At 34.1% G+C, this 27,501-nt stretch overlaps 1 protein-coding gene across 1 annotated transcript in view; it reads right to left on the reverse strand.

Moving 5' to 3' along the window:
- LOC133188620 (NALCN channel auxiliary factor 2-like) overlaps nucleotides 1-26,311 on the reverse strand; it is a 37,368-nt gene extending 11,057 nt beyond the window's left edge. The window contains exon 1 of the mRNA XM_061324117.1: nucleotides 24,777-26,311. Within this exon, the coding sequence (XP_061180101.1) occupies nucleotides 24,777-25,277 (501 nt within the window). The 5' untranslated portion in view covers nucleotides 25,278-26,311. The remainder of the gene's footprint in view (nucleotides 1-24,776) is intronic.
- Between the last annotated feature and the right edge of the window lie 1,190 nt (nucleotides 26,312-27,501).

The raw sequence follows: 27,501 nt of genomic DNA on the forward strand, positions 1-27,501 counted from the left end.
TTGTGTTCACATCAAGGCTTACAGGAAAAAATTCAAGGAATATATTATGTCCATCTGGGAGCTTATTGCTAGATCGGAACTTGATAACCTCCAGATAAGTTTGGTACGGATAGTAAATATTGATTGAAACATTGATTCTCAACAAAAAAAATCTTGATGACATTTAGCTTGTTTGATTAATATTCAACTTTTTTTGGCAAAGAAAACTATAACTATAAAGTACATCATACACAATATACTAATCAATTTAAGATTACTAGCAATCGACAAAGATGATTTTTGAGACGCCCCCTGCCCCCGCCAGATTTCTTGATAACATCCGGAGGGGAGCGTTCTGTCAAGCACGCCGAGAACAACCACAGGAATTCCATTTTCCCTTTCATCTCGAGCTTTGTAACCAATCTGCAGTCAACATGAACATGTTCTCGGAAGGACGAGCTACATGGGCCTGCTTTTAGAATCTCATTCAGAGTGATTTGATTACTGATCCGAAATAGTAAATTACTATACAGAAGGTGTTTTTACCTTACGCGTGATATTACTTAATGAAAAATACATTTCATGTATTAGTTACAAGAGTATTGAATACCTATACCTCATAAATGAATTCCCATACAAAACCAGTGACAATTAGGGCCAAAAGTGTACACGTACCTCTACACCCTTGTACACTGCAACTACCCCATCACTTTAATAAAAGCAGTTACAACCCTTATACACTTAAATTAGAATCCTGACTTTTTTCTGATGCAAGCAAAACTTTTTAAATTTATAATGTTATAGTATACTATTAGGTTAGAATCAGAGGAATCCCGAATAGAAGAATCAATGTTCGGGAAATCGGTTCCTACTTCACTCACGCAATACATTTTTCATACACATTAAGATATTTCTTATCTGAATGGTTATAGAAAAAAAAATACAGTCCTTCTTTGGTGGGAAAGAATTTATTTTAAAAAAATTACTATGATTTGCAATATAAATTGCTAAATTCTTATAGAACTGTAGTGACAAGAGACATGGAAGCGAACTAAAATACAGTCAGAGTTGTAATATCAATCTTTCCATCTCTTCTGTATTTCATCAATATTTTTATGTGGTGCCGAGAATGGTTGTTTTTCCCCGAAAAAAGTCTTTCTTGTCTACCATTTCTTGAATCATAAAAAATTAAGTACATATCACACCACACTGCATTCTCTATATTTGAGCATGTTGACATGGTTTAGTGCGGGCTAAACTTCCGAAACATATGTCAATGTAATAAGGCATTGATGAATTTTCATTAAATAATCATATAAGTGAATTTTTTTGCTGGGGTCGCTTTAACGTTGGCCTTAAAGATAATGACTAACCGACGCATGTAATTCACACAGCGATATGGATCTAAGCATTCGAAGAGGATTACCATGTTATTCAATTCAATAAGTTGGTTGCATAAGATTGCCATCTCTAAGAGACGCTTTATGCATACGAAACGCTGTTTATCGATACAAACCATGAAAGGAATCAATATTCATTATTGTCCCATCGCTCGAGTCCATCCATTGCAAACACAAGCATTTAACCCAAAACTAGCAGGTTTTGTTATCAACATCAGCGTGTGCAGAGAGACCATCCGCTATCAAATTAGAACTATTTATCAACATGATCAAACTAGCTATTTAAAGACAAGTGTCCCGAACGAAACATTTTAGATGCATTGTGGGTTTCACACAAGTATCATTTATTCGTTTAGTGCACTGTTATTTATTATATCTTATTTTTGCGAGATTGTCGTTTGGTATTTCTAAGCGAAACAAAATTTTCAAGAATTTTGGTTATTGTTCTGAATAATTTAGGAATGACTCTAATTCTTGGCCAAATTATTCGAGTATAACATGGTTTGGGTTTACGCTTTATAATCCGCGAAGCGGATTATAAAACAGCGTAAACTGACCCAAACCAGGTTATACTCGAATAATTTGGCCAAGAATTAGAGTCATTCCTTATAATTTAATTTTAAAATCATTAAATAACTATGGGTGTAAAATTTCGTTGCTTTTTATTAGTTCAAATTTGCCGCTCAATAATACAACCGTAGTAACGGAAGTGATGGGAAGCGAGGGGAGGTAAAAAATGATACATAGGCCTAGCGGCCTTGTTGTTTGTTTATATGTTGTAAGATCGAATTATTGTTTGGAGTGAAAGGTACATTTATTAGTCCCCTACCGGTGAAACCGGAGGGGACTATAGGTTTCCTCTGAGTCTGTCCGTCCGTCTGTCTGTCTGTCCGTCTGTCTGTCTAGCTGTCTGTCTGTCTGTCCCTCTGTCTGTCTGTCAGTCTGTCCCACTTGGTTTTCCGCACTTTTTTCCTAAACGCTTGCAGATATTGAGCTGATTTTTGGTATGTTAGTGTATCTTGATGAGTTACAGATCAAGTTTGCATTTCGTTCCGCTTCACTGAATTTTGACGGAAATACGGCCTTTTCAATTTTTAGGGGTTTTCCGCAATTTTCTTCTTAACGTTTTCAGATATTGAGCTGATTTTTGGTATGTGACTTAACTTTGATTAGTTATAGATCAAGTCTGCATTTCGTCCCGCTTCATTGATTTTTGACGGAATTATGGCATTTTCAATTCTTAACGGGAACCAGATTACACTTGCCGGTAGGGGACTAGTATTGCTAATGCAATACTCTCAGAATGCTTGTTAAATCTGGAATTTTCCACGAATCCCGAGGACTGGAAATGAGAGGATTGTATGGATACAGATGATTCAGCTGGTTGTCCGGGGGGGAGGGGGGGGGGGGTTGTCCCCATACCAAACCAGGTTATACAGAAATAATTTGTGTTCCTTTTTGGATATTAACCAATCAGAGGCTAGAATACAAACAAAATTAAATTATTCTTTAATAGTAGTTTTATAGGCGAGAATGAAATTTTTGCGAGCAGAGGTCTCGCGTAATTACGCGAAAATAAATTTCTCACGAATAAAGAGTGATTTACAGTATTTTTTCCATGTATAAAATGTATGAAGCGTATGAAGATTTGCAATGATGGAAATATCAAGTTTCCAGGGATTATTCACATTATATAAAGGTTATAAATAAAGTCCTTTTTCTATAGACAAAGTAAAAAATTTATCTTAAAAGACAAAATTTATTAAAAAAAAAAAAAAAAAAAAAAAAAAAGATATTTCTCTCTTCTTCAAACTTTTTGTTCAATAGGTTATTTATTTCTGCATCTTGACGGTCTGAAAAAATCTCAACCAGTAAGAAGAATCTCATGGGCTTTGATGGTCACTTGACTATCGGAAGTATTCCTAAATGCTTTTTAAGCTCTGCCACTTGTACAAGGTTTCATAAACACCTGTTACAAACATTTTTTATATGTTGCTCTTCCACAAATTTAGATGTTCAACCAAAAATCACAATTTTCTGTCAGCAAAAAACTTTTAATTTATCTCATTTACTAGGTAATAAAGCAAGACGATGTCATGTTTGTCCTATAAATGACCTTAAATTTGTCCATATTACCTACATGTAGAATTATTGCTTCGACAGAACCTTGATCATGTTTAGCAATTTTATATAAAGTTGTGAGCTTCTAATGATTCTCCATTTATCACACTCGATCAAAGGTTGTGTTGGAACGACTTAGTCAAGTAGACCCCTCAATTTTTTAAAATGGTGTTTGGATACTTTAGCATTATATATATATATATATATATATATATATATATATATATATATATATATATATATATATATATATATATATATATATATATATATATATATATATATTACAATCAATAAACTACAGGATCCAGTTCTAAATTATATTTAAGGTTATGGAATTTTTTCTGAATTCAGTCATCGTGAAAATGAAATATGTTACATGTATTTTTAATTAGTCAGCCTCAGTCTGGGGTTTGAAACCCTAAACATAATCTGACTGCAACATGAGCAGTGAGCTGACGGCATAATGTTATTTAAACCCAAATTTCATAGCATTTTGTTCAGTATATCCAGACAAAGATTTCCCTGAGCACATATTTCAAGGATCCATTGTAATGCATAACATATAATCAATTTAAACCATCCTGCATGCACCCTTGATGTCTTAAAATTCACAAATTAGGAAGAAGAGATTTTGCATCTTACATTTATGCATAAAATTAGTTAGATCTTCAGGAGTAAATGCAAAGACTTTCCAAAATATAACCAAGTTTACCAAGGTTACACCATGAATTGAACTAGAAAACTGAATTTAGATACAGTTATAAGCTTTTGTATTATTTAGAGCACGACATCTATAATCGAGTTGAATCTCAACAGTGGTCAAGTTGTCAGATTTTTAACACAAGACTAACAAGACCTTGCTATTTTGCAGAAGATTTTTAAGCTATTTTTCTCTGTGCATTACGTAAATTTTTATCACAAATTATAATCCCAATCTAATGCATAATGCAATCTAATGCCCATGATTTGAAAAAAATGAATCCACACAATTTAAGAATGTTTGCATATTTGTTTGATTTAGTAGGTGCCTGATTATCTTATACGATTTTTTCATATAATTTTCGCTGTAAAACTCTGATCCCTTATAGAAACCAAACCCTACCCCGAGGCCATGATTTGAACAAACTTGAATCTACATCAACTGAGGATGCTTCCTGATTTATGACTAATCATGCTCTGTTATTCGTCAGAAGAAAAATTTTAAAGATTTGTTTCCTATGTATTCCAATATAAATCTTTAATCACCTTATTGTGGCCCCACCCTTCGCGCATGAGTCACCTGAATCTACACTTCTTGATAATACTTACATAGATAATGAAAATATGGAAATAACGAACAGTGTTCAAGCTCAAAAGTCCATTAAACATACAAATCAGGAGCAGAGCAAACACGGACCTCTAAAACATGCATCAGAGGTGGGATTAGGTGCCATGGAGGAGTGAGCATCCCCTGCCGACCGGTCACACAATATGTGTGCTCCTTGTCATGATCGGGAAAAAAGGAAAAATCCGTCGACAATTCAGTATGTAATAATGGCCTAACAATTAGTATGAAAAACGTCAGTCAGTTTGACTTAATGTTAGATTGTTTTTGCTGGCAAGATCAAAGTATCGACCATAGAACTTACGAAATGATGACTTTAAAAGAAACTGCTGATATTCTTCATCAACTTGTTTGGCAATAACCTACCTCGTTTCAGAAATTGATCACACGAAGAGCATGCTCTTGCGTATCGAATCAACTAAGAGATATAAACCCCGTTTGCAGGTGATAAAGGTACATTGCTGCATAAGTAACGGAAGTTGACGACTGAAAAGTTAGTCATCACGTTTATCATAAAGCTTTTTTGTTAGATTACCATTAACGTCTTTTCATGTAAGGGTCTTTTTTCAAGTGTCTTTTCAAGTAACTAATCATGGCCTTGCTGTTTTTCATCTGATTTTTATAAAGAAAAAAGATTTTTTTCCTATGTACAAGTATTCCCATGTAGAAGTTCCTATTGTGGTTCCGACCTACATGTACCCCCAGGGGCCGTGATTTAAACAAAATAGAATCTACTCTGTTTCAAATTAAAAAAAGAAGTTTTCTTATAAGCTTCAGATTTTCTAGCCCAGTGTTTCTTGATTCTCAATTATCTCCCCTTAAAAGAGGACGGGGCTCCTGATTGAATAAATTGAAACTCCATTCACCCAAGAATGGGCTGTGGCAAGTTTGACTGAAATTGGCTCTGTTCTAGAGAGAAAAAGGGTCGAAAGTTAACAGACACACAGAGGGATGGACAAACGGACGCCGGACAAAATGTTAACACCTCTTTTTCAACAGCTAAAAATGGATTTTGTTACCGTGTTTCTTTAGAATGAGTATATATGAATTCTGTTCTGATTGGAAATCTGATTGTATTGGTTTGTGAGACATGTAAATAGTGTAGAAACATCTATACTTATAAATTAATAAATTTTGCAAATAAACTCCGAAACGGGTGCACCAGAGTTCTTACTTACTCCTCTAAGAATACACACGATACAAGATGATGTCCGTAAACTATATTTAGATTTCACTTGCATTGTAAGTATCGTACATTAAATTAAAAGTCTACTTTTATTTTCTATAAACAGCCATGAAATAGCAAAAACGTGAGTACGGTGGCGTTTCCGGTTGGCGGATCAAAGTTACTGTCAATTTTTAATGAAACTGACAACAAGCAATCGTTTATTTATTTCCTTGAACGTCATTACTGAATTATTCAATCAAAACTTAATTTAAATGATATAAAAGAAATAAGTTGTGATAACCGATTAAAAAGGGAAATGTGCAAGTTATTTTCGTCATTCACCGATCGTAATATTGTCGGAAGCTTCTAGAACATCATATAGCATCGAGCCCGATGTTAAAAAGAAAAAAAATAGCTTTTGTGTGAATGGTCATTGAAATAATGGTAAATCATTGATAACACTGTAAGTTGTGAATATATTTATATATCGAAAGACTATTACATATATGTAGTAGGTTTTCCTAATAAATTTATCGGTAAAATTTGTATATATTCCTCACTGAAAGCATCGTGGCAACGAACCCGAAGTACAATTTGTACTTCATAATAAACTTGCTTACATGAAAAGAGAATATCAATGAATAAGGCATTATTCAAATACAATTATGTTGTTTAATTTTGTGCTTTAATTTATACATTTCAGTTTTTTTCTGAATACAGTCTTTTGTATCAAATACTCGGCCTATTCCAGTGGCGGATCCAGGAATCTTGAAAAAGGGGGGCAACCAGTTTGGGGTTGGGGTAGGGGCCCACGGACACACCAAAAAAAAATGATTTATTAAATTTTATGTATATTTTGGACACAAAACGGGAGGGGGGTTGGGCCTCCCTCTAAATCCGCCAGTGTATTCATAGGGCGTTAAATAAAAGCTAATTTTTACACAGGTACTTTTAAGTCTTGGATTATAAATATGTATACATGTACCTTATTGATATGTAAAAAAAAAAAAAAAAGAGGTAATTTATTCGTGACGGAAATGAAATAAGAGCATTTGAAGTACAATATCCATAACATAGTACATTGTATATAACAGGTTTCACAATAAACGTCAATTAATGATTTTGTTATTTAAGTTTTACGGGGGGGGGGGGGGGTTGGAGACGTACTTCTACTTCATGCGGGATTTTGAACAAAGTATTTCTTCCTGCTATAAGCCTGTAGGCTGTCAGTAGAAACTACAATATATATATTATTAGATTTTTTTTCTGTCGGTAGTGGTATAAATTCAATTCCCCGCGCTTGCGCGGGATTTCATCTAGTTATAAATTTAAAGGAAATACAACGATCCAACAAGACACAATATTTGTTTTACTTTTTTATTTGCAAATGTTCGCTCCATCAGTCAATAAAACACATCACAGTGCTATTCATGTTTTAATTTAAACCATTGCTCTATTTAGATGAACCTTGAGGTATGATGGTATGCAAACAAAAGTACCTAATAAATGAAGAATGTATGGCCTTTTTTTCATAATTTACACTTCCGCCTCAAAAACTTTAACCTGCAAAGCGAAAATTAATTTTAACCATACCATCATCAGGATCATATGAGTTTAATATATCAAATGGTCAGTTTAGAGTTGCAGAGTTATAATTTCAAAAGCTCCATGAGAAATTGATTCAGAGCCATGATATCATGAAAATTTCAGCAATTAGAACACGTCCAAGGGGATTTCGAAGCAATTTTACTGAACGGGATAAACATACTAATGTAGATCAGAGCAATTTAAACTAAACATTTGTGTCCGAAACATTATTAAAATCGACACATACATTTCTACCGGACATATCCAATGACAATTTGACATAATTTCCTTTCCAGAGTTTCATGATCTAACGGTGGTTTAAGGACTTATTGTCCCCTAATAAAACATATCATTCATTTCTGCTCTATCACAGAATATTAGCAAAATTTCAAATCAAAACATTCTCTATTTCCTTAGCTGTAAGTTAATCGCAAATCACTATCCAGGTCTAGTTGTTCACTATGCTAGCACTTACAACAACATAGTTGTCACCTAAATCACGGGGAAGTCATTATCCCATCCCCAATTCTCCAAAGGATGGAGACTATTTTTTGAAAACTTTTCCGTCTTTCACAAGAACGAGTCTTCGAACATAACTTTGAAGACCTGTCTGGAATGTATTCAAACTGTTGCCTTTAACAATAAGGTCTCTAATTATCTTAACATATTTCAAAGATAAAAGTCTATCATCTCAATGTTATTCCTAAAGGTCAGCGTAACAGAGACTTGAAGAGAGAAAAATTGTTTTTCACCAATGGCCTGAAGGAATGTAATGACCTTGACTCACAGGTGTCAAAAGTCAAGGTCACTAGGCTTGGCATCTTAAATACGAAAATCTTCCCAACATGGCCGTAGGAACCGGGGGGCACGGGGGGGGGGGGCGTGCCCCCCCCCCCCAATAATTTTGCCGATATATAGATTACTATAGAAAACATAGCTACTACACGCATGTGCCCCCTCAATTAAAACGTCTGATGACCTTTTTTTTTTTTTTTGTTTGTTTTTTTTTTTGTTTGTTTGTTTTTTGTTTTTTTTTGTTTGTTTGTTTTTTTTTTTTTTTGCTTGTCAAGGAATTTTTGGTAGTCGATAGTGCCCCCTCAACTGAAAATGTATGACTGTGCCCCCCCCCCCCCCAAACTGAAATTGCTTCCTACGGGCCTGCCCAAGGCAATATTTTGTGACAGTTGATTAATACTTCAACGCTGTTATCCGTTATATAACGAACATTTAAACGTCACTATCTCGATTTAAGAACATTCAGATGTCATCAGGATTACATACTTATGTCCAAGGGTACGACATATTCTAAAGATGTCATAGTAAGTTGGGACAATCGTGTGTGCCTTAACATCAACATGTCTAGTTATATATTTCCCCAGGGAGATCTAGCTTACCATCTGGATCTCCTCTATCAAAGAAGGTTTTGTTATGAATTTATTTTGATGCTGTTGATCTTCAGTAGGTTCAGTGGTTTTGGAGAAATCAAGAGTGAAAAAAGAGAACAGAGGGAAATAGACTCTGAGTTAACATTTGAACAGAAAGCATACATGGTCCTCTTACATTAAGTCGAATGTTGACTGACATTTTTCATATACTAGTAAATTGTAAGGCCATTATTTCAACTGAATTGTCTACGAATTTTTTCCGTTTGCCCGATCATGACTAGAAGCACACGGCGGGTACGACAGGTCGACAGGGAATGCTGACTCCTCCTTGGCAGTTGATCCCACCTCTGATATTTTTAGAGATCCATGTTTGCTCTGCTCCAAATTTGTTTTGTTTCAATGGACTTTTGAACTTGATTACTGTTCGTTATCTTCATTTTTCATGTAACCCTGACTCAAGCAGGGATTGAATACCGGACCCAGGAGGCATCAGTTTTATAATTTTGGTAAAGTACTACTTGTAAATATGAAAACTACGGAAGCCGGTAGGTGCCAGGTAGAAAAATATTTTATCTGGCGGCCGCCAGATACGTTTCTGGCGGCCGCCAAATAATTATCTGGCGGCCGCCAGATAAATAACTGGCGGCCGCCAGAAACCTATCTGGCGGCCGCCAGAAACTTATCTGGCGGCCGCCATATAATTTTCTGGCGGCCGCCAGATAAAAAGATCTGGCGGCCGCCAGATAACTTGTCTGGCGGCCGCCAGAAAGTTATTTGGCGGCCGCCAGATAAGTTTCTGGCGGCCGCCAGTTATTTATGTGGCGGCCGCCAGATAATTATTTGGCGGCCGCCAGAAAGTTATCTGGCGGCCGCCAGATAAAATATTTTTTCTACCTGGCACCAACCGGCTTCCGTAGAAAACAATCATGTCCATAAGTAAAAAAAAGGATTTTCAAATTTGTAAAGTACTTTTTTCAAAATATGTCCATTTGAGTACCACCATGGGATCTTAACCAGGGGTCCATGAATTTAACAATTTTGGAACAGGTTTCAGTGGTCATTATAATCTTGAAAACAATTTTTTGTTAGCCATTCATGTGTAAAGAAGAAGATTCTCACGAAAATATTAACAGCAGTGAAGGAGAAACTTCGAGAGTACTGTATAACAACATATCCGAGAAGTGGTGCAAATCAGATGTGGATACTTAAAAACTCCAAGGAATTAGAAAATTTGATATTCATAAAATTTTACCAAAATCAATAGCATCAAAACGTACGACTTTTCAACACATTATACAACCATTCCCCATGATAAATTAAAGACCAGACATTTTGACATCGTAGACAACTGCTTTTTCAATAAAAACGACGACGTTCTAGCAATTAACAATATTCAGTTTCATTCCTACATTGATTCGATATATCCCATTTGAACTCGAAGTAAAAGACACCACAGAGTCTGACACATCTGTTTCATATTTGGATATTTACTACAGAAAGCCATTGATGGCAAGCTGACAACTTAACTTTATGATAAACGTGGTGACTTCAACTTTTCTATTGTCAACTTCTCTTATTTATGAAGCAATATAACATTGTCATTTGCATATAGAATTTATGTCTCCAAGTTGATTTGATACGCAAGAGCATTTTCTACGAACGAACAATTTCTAAAAGGAGGCAGGTTATAGCAAATAAGTTGAAGTCAACATTTCGCAAATTCTAAGGTTGATACAATGACCTTCTTTGCAAATACAATCGGTCGTTAAGTTGAATGTTGATTACCGTTTTTCATTAAAAAAAAAACTGTTAGGCCATTACTTTCATGAATTATCTACGTTTTGGTTCGTTTACCCGATCATGACAAGGATCACACGGCGACAGGGGATGCTAATACTTCCATGGTACCTGATCTGACCTATTTTCAGAGGTACGTGTTGGCTCGATTTGCTCCAGTTTGTATTTTTATATTGACTTTTGGAAGTGATCACTGCTCGTTATATTTAAATAACATTTTTAAAGGTATTATGTATTTTCAATATACTGTATGACCAACTTAGCCTCACCTTATGGTCTAAATACTGGAGAGACAACGGGTCAATAAATCTAGTATATGTATTTGGTAAAGGTTTATAGTCATTGAAATTATTTAATTTTTTTTGTCCACTAGATCTTCTTTTCAAAGGAACAATATTTTTCAAAAATGTGATGAATTTTTAATCTTTACCAAACTATGCCCTACCCTATAGCCTGAACAAGGTGGGTATGAGTTTTTAATTTTGATAAAGGTTGAATACTCCTTTAAATCATCTAAACAGTTTGTCTACTTAATGTCTAGGCGTTAAGAAGATTTTTCAATATATGCCCCACCATGAGCCATGAATTTCATAATTTTTATAATCTGAGGATTAATTGCTGTTTATAATCATCCTAACAGTTTGACTGCTTGCTGTTTAGAAGAAAAGACAATTTTTTGATGGTCTTGGTCCCATCCCTCAGGTCCCCGAGAAGCAGAGACCATATTTTTTGTCCTCTTTACCCATAAGCACCGGTGATGTGAATACACTTCACAAAGAGGATTTTAAAGGCTCCAATATTTAGGGAACCCCGTTTTTTCAACAAGCAACAAAAATTTTGAGTATTATGAATTTTGTCGAAAGTTACTTCACACAATGGGTCAAGACATTGACACTTTGTCGGAATGGATAAAAAGTATAAGATGTTTATTTAAATCTCGTATTTAATAGTTGAATGACAAAAAAAAAATGCAGACCATGTATCCCTCTGTCTTCAATTAAAAAGATTATATGATCAGTATGCACTAGTTTTAGCTGATAAACATGAAACAACATAGTCTTTGTTTATAAGGCTCATTAATACAAATGCATTTCAGAACTCTGATTTAATTCTACCAGTGGCAATCCCACGTATACCCATAGATCATTATAATTATGATTATATGTCAATTTTAAATATGTTTGATATTCCAAAAACACAAATTGAGTAACCATACCTATACTGGATTCCAAACATAATAACAACCCTTACAGAGACTAGTAAATGCTCCACCAAGCCTCTTTCATTACTCTTTGTGAAAATATTAACATCAGAGAAGGGAGACCTTAAAAAGTATTGTGCAACAACATATTCAAAGGCGGTTTAATAAAATTTGAATGCTAAAAAAAACCCAAAGAACTTTTTGAACTCACAAAATTTTGCCAAAATCAATAGCATCAAAACGTAAAACATTACACTTTATACGACCATTCCCGATGGTAAATGAATTAAGAGCAGACTCTTTGACATCATAGACAACTGTTCCTTCAGTAAAAAGGGAACTACATGCAAGATATGTTCATATCTTGTGACTGGTCATTTTACTTTGTTAAATATTATTCTGAATTCACACACAAACACTCTGTATTTGATATTTAAAATCATCATTGACAATATATATATGTGTAGTCTATGGAGACCAGGTGTTCCAACAATTGTTGGAATTGGTACTAAATGTCCCCATTGTTAGCCTGTTTTTTGTATTCTAATTTCAGAAAAGCAAAATTTATCCAAAAAATTCTACATGAAAAGAGGAAAACAACTGCCGTTGCCTTCCATTCGAAATTTACATACTTAAGGATAAATAACACAAACATTTTTTTCTTCCAGAATTCAAATTCTTTGCTTAAATAGGTGCCTGTCTTACTAAAGAAGTGATATATGTTTAGTTTAACTTCATGTTTGACCAAGCGGTGAAAAGTTGAAAAATGTAACTTTACAATTCAGTACAATTTTTGAAAAGATTTAGAATGTAAGTTTTGTTCCTGTAAAGTTTCTGGGAACATTTTCAAGTTAAATTTCCAAATTAGATTTCCATTGAAAGAAATATTTTAAAAATAAAACATATTAACTCTTCTGTGTTGAAGATAAGAAAATTCGTTTGTGTTTGTATGAATCTTTAAGACATAACAGACACTGACACATCCGTTTCATATTTTAAGTTTAGCTAGTATATAGCTTATTTATATAATATATAGTATATAGTTTAATTAGATAGAGTAAGACACTGATAGCAAACTAAGAACTAAACTTTATGATAAATATGTGATGATCTCAATTTTCTCTAGTCAACTTCCTTTATACAAGTATATGTGGCAATAAACGTATATCACCTGCGTAAGGTGTTTGTGTCTCGCAGTTGATTCGATAGGCAAGAACAATTTCTAAACAGAGGCGGACTACTGACACATAACTTGATGTTACATGGGTTGGGGTCAACAGTTTCCAATATTTTGCAAATTCAATGGCCGATTCAATGACCTTCTTCGCACTTTCGAATGTTGACTGACGTATTCAATACCGATTGTTAGGCCATTTTTATACTAAATTGTCTACAGTGTATTCTTTTTACCTGATCAAGGCAAAGGGTTCAAGGCGGGTGTGATTGACAGGAAATACCTTTACCTCAATATCATGACATCTGATCCACCTCTAATGTTTTCAGAGGTTCTTGTTTGCTCTGCTGTCAATTTGTATTGTTAAACTGGACTTTTGAGCACGATTACTGTTCTTCATGCTATATATCAAAATCGGTTGAAATAATTTCAACTGATCAAGATGAGAAGCTAAAAATTTTCAAAAGTTTATGACTGACACGCGACGAACAAGTACAGACAAAAACCAAGTTTACTCATACTTGGTGGAGGTAAGTTGAAAATTTACAACATAAGTTTATGATATCAAATAACTACAAATGTCGATATCTTTTTTTTTAATGTTGAATAATATTTATTATATTGTCAACTTTTACAAATCGTACTGTCTATAAAAATATGTCTGTGCTTGTGGGATAATATGTTAAAGCAGGACAATTGTTATATTGATGAATACTGCAAAAAGTTTTTTAGGATTCTATACAGCAGGTGGACGCTTAAATGCCAAACGAGATATTGCGCGAAAAGTGCATCCTGTTATTTTTATGCTCCTGTACAAGAAGATAAATGGTGAAGTCATAGTGTACACAGATCAGCGCATGATGTGTATGTTGTCGGGCTTATACATGTAAAGCAACTAAATGTCAGTCTGTGCATCTGATATAAGAATTTCCCGAATTCCTCAAATAGCTACAGGGATTAGGTCAGCTATTAACGACTTGTTACATAACATATTCTAGAACTAGCATCCCCCACAAAAGACATATAGTCTATATACTTCCACTAAAGAATCATTTACATCTCGAAATGTCGAAATGCTCTACTGTCTACACGAAATACTCTACTTGTAGTGAAAGTTGATATATAAATGGAGGGAAAATGTTCAAATGTGACGATCTATTTAATTAATTCTCTTCCAAATGTTTATGAATAAAGTTTTACTGTCCATGGAAGGGCAGATCGATATCATACCTGTGACAGGTGATTGAAACAGGGATGCCCGTGTACTTGCACTGTTAGAACAGGTATAAATTCGCTAGATACACGGGACGGTTGTCAATCTGTTGTAATTAGTGTAGCTTAATTGAAATAGCACGGTAGATAACAGTCTCTATCAATCCCAGTTGTTACATCAGGGACCTAGGATCAATACTGAATGTACAGTGTGCGTGCAACAGGTTTTTACAAATCTGTTTCGCGATCGAATCGCTTTATCACCTCACAATAAACCCGTGCTGACACGATAATTGTCACTTCCTTTGTTTGTATACTACAAGATAAAATTAATATACAGTCTGTCCTAACTTTGTGGATCATGCGTGTTCGAGGTAGTGATGAATCTGATGACGTATTTTATATAATGAAAATACCAGATGTCACACAGAACAAAACTGTACTTCTTTTGATGTTGTAGGCAATTTTTTCATCATATTAGGTGATCATTATCTAACACTGCAATTGATTCTCTCCCCTAAATCTCTGAATAGCAAAAGGGTGTTCCCCTAGGAATACCAGTGCCCTCATCAATAGAACACTCTGTCTGACCTTGCAGATGTGAAAGATACAACTCATTTATAAACATGTCAGAAAATTCCCCGTTATCGGAATTTTTAAGCTTATCTCTCGGTCTTTCGTTAGGGTTTTTTGTTACCGTTTTTCAACAGATATTCTATCTCGGTGTTTTCAAGGTCATTCGATGAACAAGTGTGCATGTGTGTGTGTGTTTGAGCACAAAATAACATTATTTCCTGTTGGGCTTTTGATTTTCACCCAATAAATTATTTGTTCATTACATAGACAATGCTTTAATGAAACAATGAAGGACAATCCTGTGCGGAGTTATAAACCAATGTCATAAAAATTAACGAAAAAAAAACCACAATATTTTTTATGCAAATCTTTAACCTGTTATTTATTAAAATTAAGTAAATAATTAGTATGACTTCATCCCATGTCAAAAAGAAAAAGTTACATAATTTCCTACAATTCAACTGGTTGTAACTTCTTTCTGAAACTACTTTTTGTTTATTTAAACCTTGACTATCAGTTCGTTTCAAAACTTAGCTTTCGGAATCCAATTTTAGTTCTTGAAAACTCCCGATTCTTTACTAAGTATTTCAAATACATGTAAGGTTAACATGTGAATGCCATAGTTCCTCGGTAAAGCTTGTCATCATACTATAACTTTACTAACTTTTTAGTCTAAATTTGGTTAAAAATTTTCCTCGTGACCTCTAGTTTTCCTAACCTTGTTAAGATCCAGTATCATCCAGATAGAATCTTTGGTCCTATGTGTTCAGAAATCAATACGATATTTGTCAGCTGAGAGCAGCAAGCTACGATGGCCGATAGCGGCCGTCAATTTACACTAACGTTATGTGTGTAACATGTACAGCATTTTCAATGAAAACTCACTGACACATTACACCCAAAAGGAAAAGTGTACAAAGTGTACAGTGTCAAAGCAAATTTCATGTACACTCTACACCAACGTTTTACGTGTAAAATGTCAGTAAAACTTTCATGTACACTCTACACCTAAAGGTGATATCAAGATTCAAAACAGATCCAATGTTTCTTTATCGTGCTGCTCCCTCAAAGTGCCTCTTGATGTTCACATAAACCTGAAGTAATTTTTTATTTATATTTTCGCTATAAGGAAATGGCTAAATAAATGCGTCTGTCCAGTAGAAGATATCAAACAGTTCATATAGTTCTGGAAGTGAAAAATCTTGTTTCTAGTAAATATGGATGAAAGGTTATAATACATTTCAAAATATATAAAGTGAATCATTTTCTTTTACTTAGCAGTAATATTTACAATCATTTTCACACAATGTGAAATGAAAACAAGAATTGTTTTATATTGTGTGATAATTATCACTTTCCATTTTTTGACTGGAAAATTTGAATGCTGATGTACCTCTCCTACTGGCAGACTGATCCGTTTTCCAAGCTGTGTCCTAAATAGCATTTTCGATAGTTATTATCATGATCTGATTAAGTACCTGTAATTTAATTGATGACCCTTTTAAACCTTTCATAAAATATACTAATTTTGCTCTTTACTGATTATTTACCAAAGAACTTAATTTGCCAGCATTTCCTCAGGCCCCAAAACCATAAAATGAGAATAGACCTAAGTCAAAATTTTGATTTTTTAGCATCTTGAATTTTTTTTATATTGTTGCTTAAAAATTTGCAATTTTATATAACATTTAAACTGAAATATATGATGAAAATTTGGTTTCAATATCAAAATTATTTCAAAAGTTATATTGGTTTGAAATTTTGACTTAAATCTATTCGCAGTTTATGGTCTTGGGGCCAGATCTATGTGAACTTCAAGAGGCACCTTGCGGGAGCAACACAAAGAAACACGTCTGGTTCCGTTTTGAATCTTGATTCACCTTTAGATGTAGAGTGTCCCTGAAAGTTTTTCTGACACTTTACACACATAACTTTGGTGTAGAGTGTACACGGAATTTGTTTGACACTGTACACTTTGTACACTTTTCCTTTTAGGTGTAATGTGTCAGTGAGTTTTCAGTGAAAATGCTGTACATGTCACACACATAACGTTAGTGTAAGTTGTCGGCCGCTATCGGCCATCGTAGCAAGCCGCCACCAATAATAGCTTCTTCCCCCTTCTGTCATTTCGATTTATCATCAATGTTCGAGATATTCTCTTATCCAAGTTCGAATACATAAGCTAAGAGCGATATATACTTAATGTAAGCGTTTTTCCAATACTTGGCCATTGTCATTTTACGCATAAAATTAATGTGATTGTTAAGTAATACACATATTAAGTAACCAATACATTGTATAAACATTTGATTCACTAATTAAACTTGTCTTTCCAGGAGAAATCGGTAACACATTTTTTTGTCAATTCTGTTGATAAGAGGCAACATCCCAATTAATTAGTTGAAAAGCTTAATTAAGGAAAGGGCCTATTAAACAGCTGCTTTTGCGATAAATTTATTTTGCATGAATGTGCGTATAACCCGTAATGGTACTACTTCCAGATACGATGAGTTGAAGAATGCAAATGCAGAAACCGAGAGCAAGAAGAAGTGACGATTCCAGATTGTCAGATCGGCCGGTGTAGCGAGGGTATAGGAAGTCGGTCACACATACATAAATCAGCCGTGATATGGGTAACCTACATCCTTAAACAAGATACGCTATAATGTAATTTATATAGTGTACCCTTTGGCAACCGTAAAACTGCGCCAATAGAATTATCAAAGAAAAGATGAAATGTGTTGACTGTCACCCGATATCCCTATCACATAGGAAGTAATGTGTGAGGAAATGAGAGCTTATTATTTATATATTACAGGATTTATATATAAATGTATCAGATAGAGAAAAAAAATGTTAACACTATATATGTTATAATAGGAGAGTTGTTAGACATTATTGGAGAAATATATTTAAGAATTAAATGATATTTTAATGGGTGTCCATTTATCAGAAGAGGCACGCATTGAATAATATAAGTTTAATGAATATAAGTTTAATTTATTTGTTTAAATATTTACATTTGCAAATGTTTTCTTTTATATAACACTATTAAAAGCAACGCGTATCTATATCCGTATAATTTAATTCTGGTTGAAACGCCGTTTTTGATTGGATAAAAAATTTACTTTATATTGTATAAATTGGGTTGCCTACGTTACAATGACTTTCGTCAAAATCGTATCGATCCGCCTGACGTTACATTCAAATTTCGAATAAATTGAAGTCATAATCAAAAAAAAATATATATATATATATATATATATATATATATATATATATATATATATATATATATATATATATATATATATATATATATATATATATATATGAGAGAGAGAGAGAGTTAAAATGCTTTCTAATTAGAAAAGATTTAATTTACAACGTTACAAGGCACTGTAGCAATTCTTGTTATTTTATTATTAAAGCTTATAGAAAACACGTATATTATCAAACTTTTTGGTGTTGTCTCTGATTCTTATTCTTTAGTCCCCACTTGGTGCAGTGATTAGAGAGTTTGCTCTAGAGTCGAAGGGTAAGGAGTTGATCCTTACGTCGCAGGGTCGAATCCCCACTGCAGAACGTGGTCCCTTGGATCAAACCGTATAAACTAAGGTTCGGTGTCGCAGTTGGTGCTGGCACGAAAAAGATCCCTCACTGCTCAAAGGCTGTATGTAGTGCATGAGTATAGGTCTTAGTTTGCAGCCCTCCAACAGCAAGTGGTGGCGTCTCTGTGCGAGTGAAAAATTCTCGAAGAGACGTTAAACAAACAAACAAATCATTCTTTAAAAATCTTCGTTAACAAACAAAAAGTCGTATTCTTCATAGATGGTAAACCAACCACGTTAACCGCTTACCTTCACTATTAGCTATTTTCATATAATTTCCTTTTAAATGTAAAGCAACGGCTTATAAATTACTAGTCAAATCAACATGAAAAGCTTTTTTCTTTATTTTGAAAATCAATCTTAATGTTATCTAGAGAGAGATGCATGTTACTACAAATCTTTATTTTTGCAATAATACTGCAGAGAATGCATTCCCTTTCCAAAATCCTATGTACTACATGTATATGCTCAGTATATTTGGCCCTTGAACATGTTCCAATGTGGATGAAATATTTTGCACATTTTACTCGAAGAAATAAAACGTGAAATTCTATTTATGGGACCAAATCACTGTCAAGGTAGTCTTAATACTGAGTAATATTATTATAATATAAGTTAAGTATATTATAATATATGGAATAAAATTAGTGGACAAGACCTATCCTAACTTGTTCAGCTTGGAAGTTCATGTATCAATTAAATTGATTGATTGATTATTTCTTGTTTAACGCCGAATCGATAGTATTTCAGCCATATTTCGGCAGCTACATGTAAGTATCAATAAGAAGAATAAAATGGCATTTTATTATATGCGGTCATTACTTGTTTTGCCATTTTTTTCAATATACAACTTCAAGTGCGACTCTCTTGAATGTGCGTTATTGATACATTTATCATAAGTTTTTTTGTATTTCAGCTTTTATCAATGTTTTGGACACCATTAGAACCAGTCTTTAAGGTCAAGATCTAGTAAATAAAAGGAGCCTACAGATTTCTCAAATTTGAGAAATAAATTCCTTTAATGAAGCTTTATAAGTATAGCTTGGTCAAATAAGATGGTTCGGGGCATAATTTGTAGATAAACAAGACGAAAAATCATATTTTAAACTGTCATTTTCAATGAAAAATTGAGAAAATCAGCCATGAATTTGGGAGTTTTTTTCCATATCAGACAAATTAATGTATCCAGATTGCCTACAGTCTCTCAGAAAACGGTAATTTGTATGTTCTTAGCCTTTTCTGTAAAATAATATTAAATTGAATATAGGTTTCGGGATTACTTTTCACATATTTCAAATTGAATTCCAGGAAAATACTATATTTTCTACATAATTCTATTACAGCCATAAAGTACGGGAAAAGGAAAGTATAAATTTGATTATGACGTCATAATGAATCAAGCATCAAAAAGGCAGTCTAAAATCATTTACTAGATCTTGACCTTAAAGCAGTCCTTTCTTTTGGTCATGGTGTTCAAATAGAGTCTACGGTACAAAGGTTACCTTTACTAACAATGATCTGATGAAAGCAAATGAAATATTTTCACACGGTTTTCATTCACATACAAAACTCTAGACACTTTACAGTGTCAATAAGCCATATCCTGATTCTCCATTTCTGGATAAGAATTTGTTTTCAGAACAGATTACTTTATGAAAATGACAATCTCTGGCCCCATAAAAGCCATAACGACGGCCGATACAAGACTTTGTGATGGAAAACAAACAATTTTCCTTCAAATAGGAAGGCCCTAAACCCAAAGGAGACTCTATAATGATAATATTTCCAAATCATGCTTTATCACTAAAGAGAGTCAACACAGAGAGACAGATGGGCCTCTATCGTCCTGTCGGACTCTGAATCCCAGAGGCGGGTGTGGGTCCGCCGGATCAATACTCCGTAACTAGAGCTATGCCACGTTTACGAGGTATCGTCCCAAGTCCGCAGTCGAACGATCAATGGAAGTCTGGAGGTAATAATATATATAAACTTGTATGTACATGTATAACTGCTCCATTCAGTGAGTAGTTTTTAGTTTCAAAGGCTTTTCTGTTTTTTGCATTTATCGCTGTGTGAGTCACGGATTTTTAATTAAATTGTTATACCTGTATGCAAATATTTCCGTTTCAGCAAAAAAGAGAATGCTAAACAAAGATGAATTACACGCCTGAAGACAGAGTAAATCATAATGAATTTACAGCACTTGGAAATAAATTCAATATGGAGGAATGACTCTTCGGTAAATGAACACGGATGTGACGTAGAATCTCATTTATATTAGCAACTTCCCACCGAACACATTCAGTTTTATATTAAACAAAATGATGGCAATTAAATTTTTTATCTGTTCAAGGTCTCTGTTGATATAAATTTTTCAAACTTTTATGAATGTTTCAATTAAATTGTTTAACTTTCACTAGCCATCACTACATGTGACTCAGACATATGGACAAGCAGGCATATGGACAAACAAATATAATTTAAAGCCAAAAAAGGGGGGGGGGGATTCAAAATTGATCCAATTTTTTAAAATTCTAAATTCACTTTTAAAAATATGTATTTTCACTTGAAGATCAATTTCAAGAAAAAGCTCGACTACATGATCCTATAATTCTTCAATCATTCAATTTCAATTTATTACTAAAAATTACATGTAGTATATGAAATAGTTAATTTTGCCCATTATAAATCATCAAATAAAAGAAAAAAAACTGAATAAATGTAATTGTATTCATACACTGGACGGCACAGTATACTTGTAGTGAAGTGATACATTGGAAATATTCATCAACATTCAGAATCTCTCTCTCTCTCTCTCTCTCTCTCTCTCTCTCTCTCTCTCAGAGAAAGAAAGAGAAAAAATATTCGTCTATATTTAATATTTAATTTGCATGTTAAACAGGAAGTAGAAATCATCTTTTTAAATCGTATCTTAATCAATGGTTCGTGACTTCAAAGAAGACAACAGAGGAGTGTTATTTAAAAAAAGGGGATTTATATATGAACTCCTCAATGAAGAATCCCTTACCACAATTCCATTGTTTAACTCCGAATCACCGGATTACACTATTGACGGGAAACACAATCGATTTTAGCAATGCCTTTATTACATTATACAATGTTAATGAAGCGCTTAAAAAACGAAGAAGACTATTGCTTCAAAAACTATAGGATTGCCTCACCTAAGAGTCATCATAGAGAAAAAGCGCGTCATGAAGTTTATTTGTTTATTTCCCAATAAAAACTAGTTAGCACACACGATTTCATCATGATAAAGTAACATTTTATTATAGCAAAGAATATACAGCTGTGATTAATGGAAGGTTGTGTGGCGCATATTGTTTTCAGACGGAATACAGCATTAATGAAAATCTACAACTGACAATATGTTGAAGACTCTGGGCCGTTATCCTCCCGGGAAAGACTCTGTCCCAGTTCTTGGTTTTAATTTAAAATCGATACCCCCTCTCATTGGTGTTTAATTTTCCTCGGGACTGACTTCCATTAACCGCCGGCAGTACCACAACAAGGAATGGTCACTTTATCATAAAATTCCCGGAATAAATACATTTTAACCTCTCAGATAATGAATTGGTCGCAAAGCTTAAGTGTGATTTATTGTCAAACGTTTACTTTCTAAACGTCCAGCAGGGTTCTATTTCTATACGATTAAATGCATTCTGAGTAAGGTAATTAACTCTGTGATTTTTACTGAATTCAAACAAAACTTAACATTATCAAAGGTGCAGTAAAAGCCATGTGGCTCTACTTAAATCATTCAAATCAATGACAAGGAAGAGAAATGATCATAATCGTGAAGATCCTTAAAATAATTTGAACAATTTTAAAGAATACTTCAATCTTTTATACAACAAATTCGAAACTTGTTAAATTACACGCTACATGTATACGAGTACTTAAAATTACTATTATTAACCATATAGTTTACTGCAGTAACCTGTTAGTTTGAAACATTCTAAAAGGAACGTATTTAACGCTTACTTTATGAACCATGCTGCATTACATAGAAATTTTGTTTCATTTCTAATAATACAAAATCTTATAAAAGTTATATAATATTAAATTAAATAAGATAGAGGAATCGAAAATTAATTAGCATTTTGGCTAATTCCCCACCCCAAATTTTTGAACTATCACAAATTCAGTACAGGCGTTTCAGAAAATGAATAATTATTGTAGGCCAAAAGCTAAATTTAGATAGTACAAAAACAATAACGTTTTCTCCCGATTACAGACGTAGTGTATCAAACACTTATCGCATTATATGCCAACAATCATTAGCTATATCAATAAACTTAGTGTATCGGATTCATTATAGTAGTTAAAGAGCCACCATTATCAATTACAGAAAACATCAAAACAGATAATACTATATAGTAATCGTTATCCTATATACTACAGACACAGGGATTTAGTAAATAGAAAAAAAAGACACGAAGAACGGAATTTAAATAACATTTTTAATTACTTCTACGTGTATGGGAATCTTAGCGTACTTATATGGTCATTTAATCATATTTTACGTAAAAAACACTATCTTAACTGCTTCCTGTGTAGATCTAGTGCATTTGTTAAATTCTTAAATTCATTTTTTTTTCTTTATGAGGACATCTTAATAAAATGCTATTTTTCCAATGCATAATGAATCCATAAAGTTCTGAAATTGCCCCCCCCCCTCCCCCCCGACATCCTAATATGCAGAAATATTTACCTCTACTCTTCATAAACAAAGTGTTTCTGTAAAGTACACAATGACTTTTGTCCCCAGTCATTTGATTAAAAACCTTTCAGTTTGTCAAGGAAAGGAAGAAAATGGCCTTAGTTTCAGAGGCAATAACAAATTATCACCCAAATATGGCACATGGCAGCACTCCTCGACGGCTTTCTGTCAAGGACATGATAGAATGGCATTTATTGGTCTATTTAATCAGCCAATAATTATACAGCGGGGAACTACTAATTCTCTAATTACCGAGGAATAAGTCTTCAGTTAATTTGTTATGTAGTCGAGACCAAAGGGAAGCATATAAAAGGAACCTCCGCGTGTTGAAATATCTAAGTCCAAACGTACTCAAATTACAAAAACATTTCGGAAAATCAAAATTACCTCTATAATCCCTCTACTATTGAAGGTAGATTGTAAACTTACTGAATCAAGTTAATAAATTTACAGATCGTTTGACAGCTGTTATAAGAAGCAATTTTAAATGTGTTTAAGGCCTAAATAATCCTCTAACGAAGCTTGTCAAAATAATAATGAAACTGCAGGGAATATCCAATAAATGTTTTAGCCATGTTTTTGAAGGGATGTGGTGCATCATTACGTGCATGTATCACCTTTTCTGTACGGATTTTGTTTGAGCTGCAAATCAGGCTAACTACATGGAAATGTTGTATTTGATGCACATACATGACGTGCATGTATCAACTTTTCTGTACGGATTTCGTTTGAACTTCAAATCAAGCGAAATATAGGCTGTATTTGATGCACATACATGTACCAGTTTTTATTTTATTTTCAAATGCTACTAGTATTATAAAATACTTATAGGTTGAAGAACTAAAAGGTCTCTCAGGAAAAAAAACCCAGAGGTACTCTGTTAATTTTTTTTATCAAGCTCATTAATTTTTAACTCTACACTGCATATAGAGAAGGGGGGTTGAAAGCATTATAGGTAGATATAATAATTATTATAAGCTAACATCAGCCTTTCTTTCATTTTTTTAGGGAAAAAACCTTGAAGTATCATGATAAATCTGATAAGGGCATGCGGGCTTCCATGTAGACAGGGAATGATAAACACATGATCGGGAAGGCTTGGGCTATTATCATTTTATACTCACTTTTAACTGAGAGAGCGCACGTGTTCCACGAATTCCAACATTATGATACACTGTACATATACTCAGCAGTGAAATAGGTCGATCATATTATAGCGGTATAACATGCAGTTATTAAACCCCTGTTAATGTCAGTCAGTGCTCACAGCTATCAGATTATTTGACTCCTGAGACGAGCCCTCGAGGAGATAAAGTGCTATTTAGAATAATTTGGCTACATTGCCAGATGTTATGCTACTGATTTGATGGTCAGCTGGATTTTCTCGAGGCAAGTAAACCCCGATTTATGTAAATAAATGAATTGGCGGATCCAGTTACAGTTGTAGATATCTAACCAGGATGTTTTCAAGAAGAAAAAAAATTGGCTGAGACTCACCCTACAGACGCTGCAGCTCCACCTAACGGAGTATGCAGTATCACAGTCGACTCTCTCCAACAAACTGGCAAACAGTTGAAACTCCTCAAAAGCACTGTTATCGCTTCTCATCAGGTCTACCAGAGTTTGGTTACATTCAATTTTGCCCATCCATCTCTCGGATTCATTTTGAGGTATTATATGGTTGAGAGTGTACATATTGCAAAATTTTAAGTGTATCTCGGGAGGCCTGAGCGTCCTTTTATCGACACAAATATCTTGTATTAATTGTTTATCAAGAAAAAGGCACTGATTCTTGATTTTAGAAGGTACATTCGAATGATACACTGGTCCGCAAACGGAGAGCTCAGGAAAACCCGAGCCAAGACACGCTTTTGTAAACACCATGACGGTTGTTACAAGGATAACACACTGTGTGTATGTGCACCTTGTCCAGATGGTCGGTTTGTGAATGTTCGGCTTAACATATGACGTATTCCCATCTTCATAGCTTAATATCATAGTTCAGAAAAAGAGCACACTTTCAGAAAATTTAGGAAAAGCATGAAAGATATTTTTTTCTGTACCTGACTACATTTATCCAAAAGAATTTGTTTTTGCCTTTTTAAATAACACACTTTCTTCACTATTTGGCATTACCTTTCTTAAATGGCCGCTGTTTTGTTGGCCAGAATAGCCTCCACCGATAGATTGAATAAAAAATCCTCTTGCGACTTGGTGAAAACCGATTGCATTCCAATAAAACAAGGACAGACGGGGAATAAACGACATAACTATCTCACTCAACACTTGTTTGATAATTTCCAATCATTAATACACTTTTAGAAGTAATATTCCACTGAACACTACAAATTTAACACATGTTGAATATCGAAATATAAGTAAGTCACCGCCATCTTAACATTCCCAGCAATTACTCGCATCAGCAGCGCATGCGCGCTTCAAAGAACTTGTTGATCTATCTCTTCTGTTTATTTTCTGACTGAAGAAACTTGTCAGTCGAGTTTCCAGCGAGATCTTATGGAGTGGCCATGCGTATATCCAAATGTTTATTCTTTTCAGATTTCTGGAAATAAATATTTTAACCCATTGACTAAATTTCCATGTATTTTTATTTCCTTTCACATCCGTGAATGTCTTTCACTGCAATCCCGAAGTAACATCTGTGACATATTTTCGGGGCTTTTTATTTCAATTACACTCGTATATTTATGTAAATAAACTGCATCACTTGTGGCTGTTGATCGATAAGTTTGAATTTCGGAACAGCAATATATGATTGTAATTCAATAGAAGAAGGATTTTAACGTCTCTCCTCACAAGTAATAAAGCAAAACATGCTATTGATTGCTGGACTTTATCTTGGATGGCAAACAAGTCCGATTCTCCGGTCAGTGGAATTACTTTGCTTCACTCTAGGCAATCCCAGCAGCCTTGCTTGGAGAGATAAGTTTTCAAACTCCGGCACTGAATCCGGGCTTTCAATCCATATTAATTACTTTTTACGAAGAGCTCCGCAGTCTGGGCAGGTCGGCATAGCGAGTCGTAGTAAATGTCCAATAACTGTTACGTGTCAATTAGACGACGCTTTACGGCGCTAGCGGCCTCGCGTTGTCGCACCATAGACATGTAGTTTGCTTATGGACAATTATCACGGAAAAGAAGTGTTTGTGGTTGGCATTAATGAAATAACAAAGAGGAATTGAAGCCATTTTTAACTCAGGCGCTGCATATAGAAGTCTACACTTAAGACCGTGGTTCTAAAAATCTTGATTTAAAGTAAGCAGTTTGATCTTAATTTAAAAGGAAAAAAGTTGTGATTCATATATTTGACAAACGCACAATTTGTAATTGACAAATGAATTCAGAAGTTTAGATCTAAATTTGATATTAACTACATGATTTTCACATGGAAGATTTGCAAACACGATAACAAGATTAATATTTGATTTTCTATAAATTTGGATCCCCATACAGGTACAACAAAAATCAATGCAGTTAGCCCATCAATAAATTATGTTTAGTTAATAATATCTCATAAAATAAAAATTACTATTCAATGATACAGCGAACACTGATCGTATCTATCTGTTGTGTTTCTCTCATTGACAACATTTTAGTGTGTATTTATTTCCTCCTCTGAAATAACATCTGTTTGTGTTGATGTTTCACAAAATGAAAATTAATTCATTACACCAACCACAGAACAGTAATGGTCAGTCTTTTGTTGTTTCACCAAATTTAACAAAAAGAGTAAGTCTATTTACCCTTATAAAACAAGCACCAGACGTATTTCTCCAAAATGAAATGAACAACATCACTCTGTGTTGTTATTTTCTCACCAACAACATAAGTCTTTGTTGTTATTTTCTCACCAACAACATAAGTCTGTGTTGTTATTTCCTCAAATCTCACCAACAACATCAGCCTGCATTGTTATTTCCTAAAATCTCTCAGACTCAGTCTTTGTTGTATGTGTTGTTATTTCCTCAAATCTCAGCAACAATATCAGTCTGCGTTGTTATTTCCTCAAATCTCACAGACAACGTCAGTTTGTGTTGGTCTCTCACCCGGCCCCAACACCGATCAGTGGTGTAGATTCCACAAATCTAGCAAACAAAATTGATCATTGTTGCTGGATAATTCCCCAAATCTAACAAACAAAAAAATAACACCAATCTATGTTGTTTAATTCTCCAAATATTACAAACAACATCACACTTTT

The sequence above is a fragment of the Saccostrea echinata genome, unplaced genomic scaffold (genome assembly GCF_033153115.1).
Source record: "Saccostrea echinata isolate AGI-Se365-2 ecotype Australia unplaced genomic scaffold, CSIRO_AGI_Sech_v1 ptg000016l, whole genome shotgun sequence".
Classification (NCBI taxonomy): domain Eukaryota; kingdom Metazoa; phylum Mollusca; class Bivalvia; order Ostreida; family Ostreidae; genus Saccostrea; species Saccostrea echinata.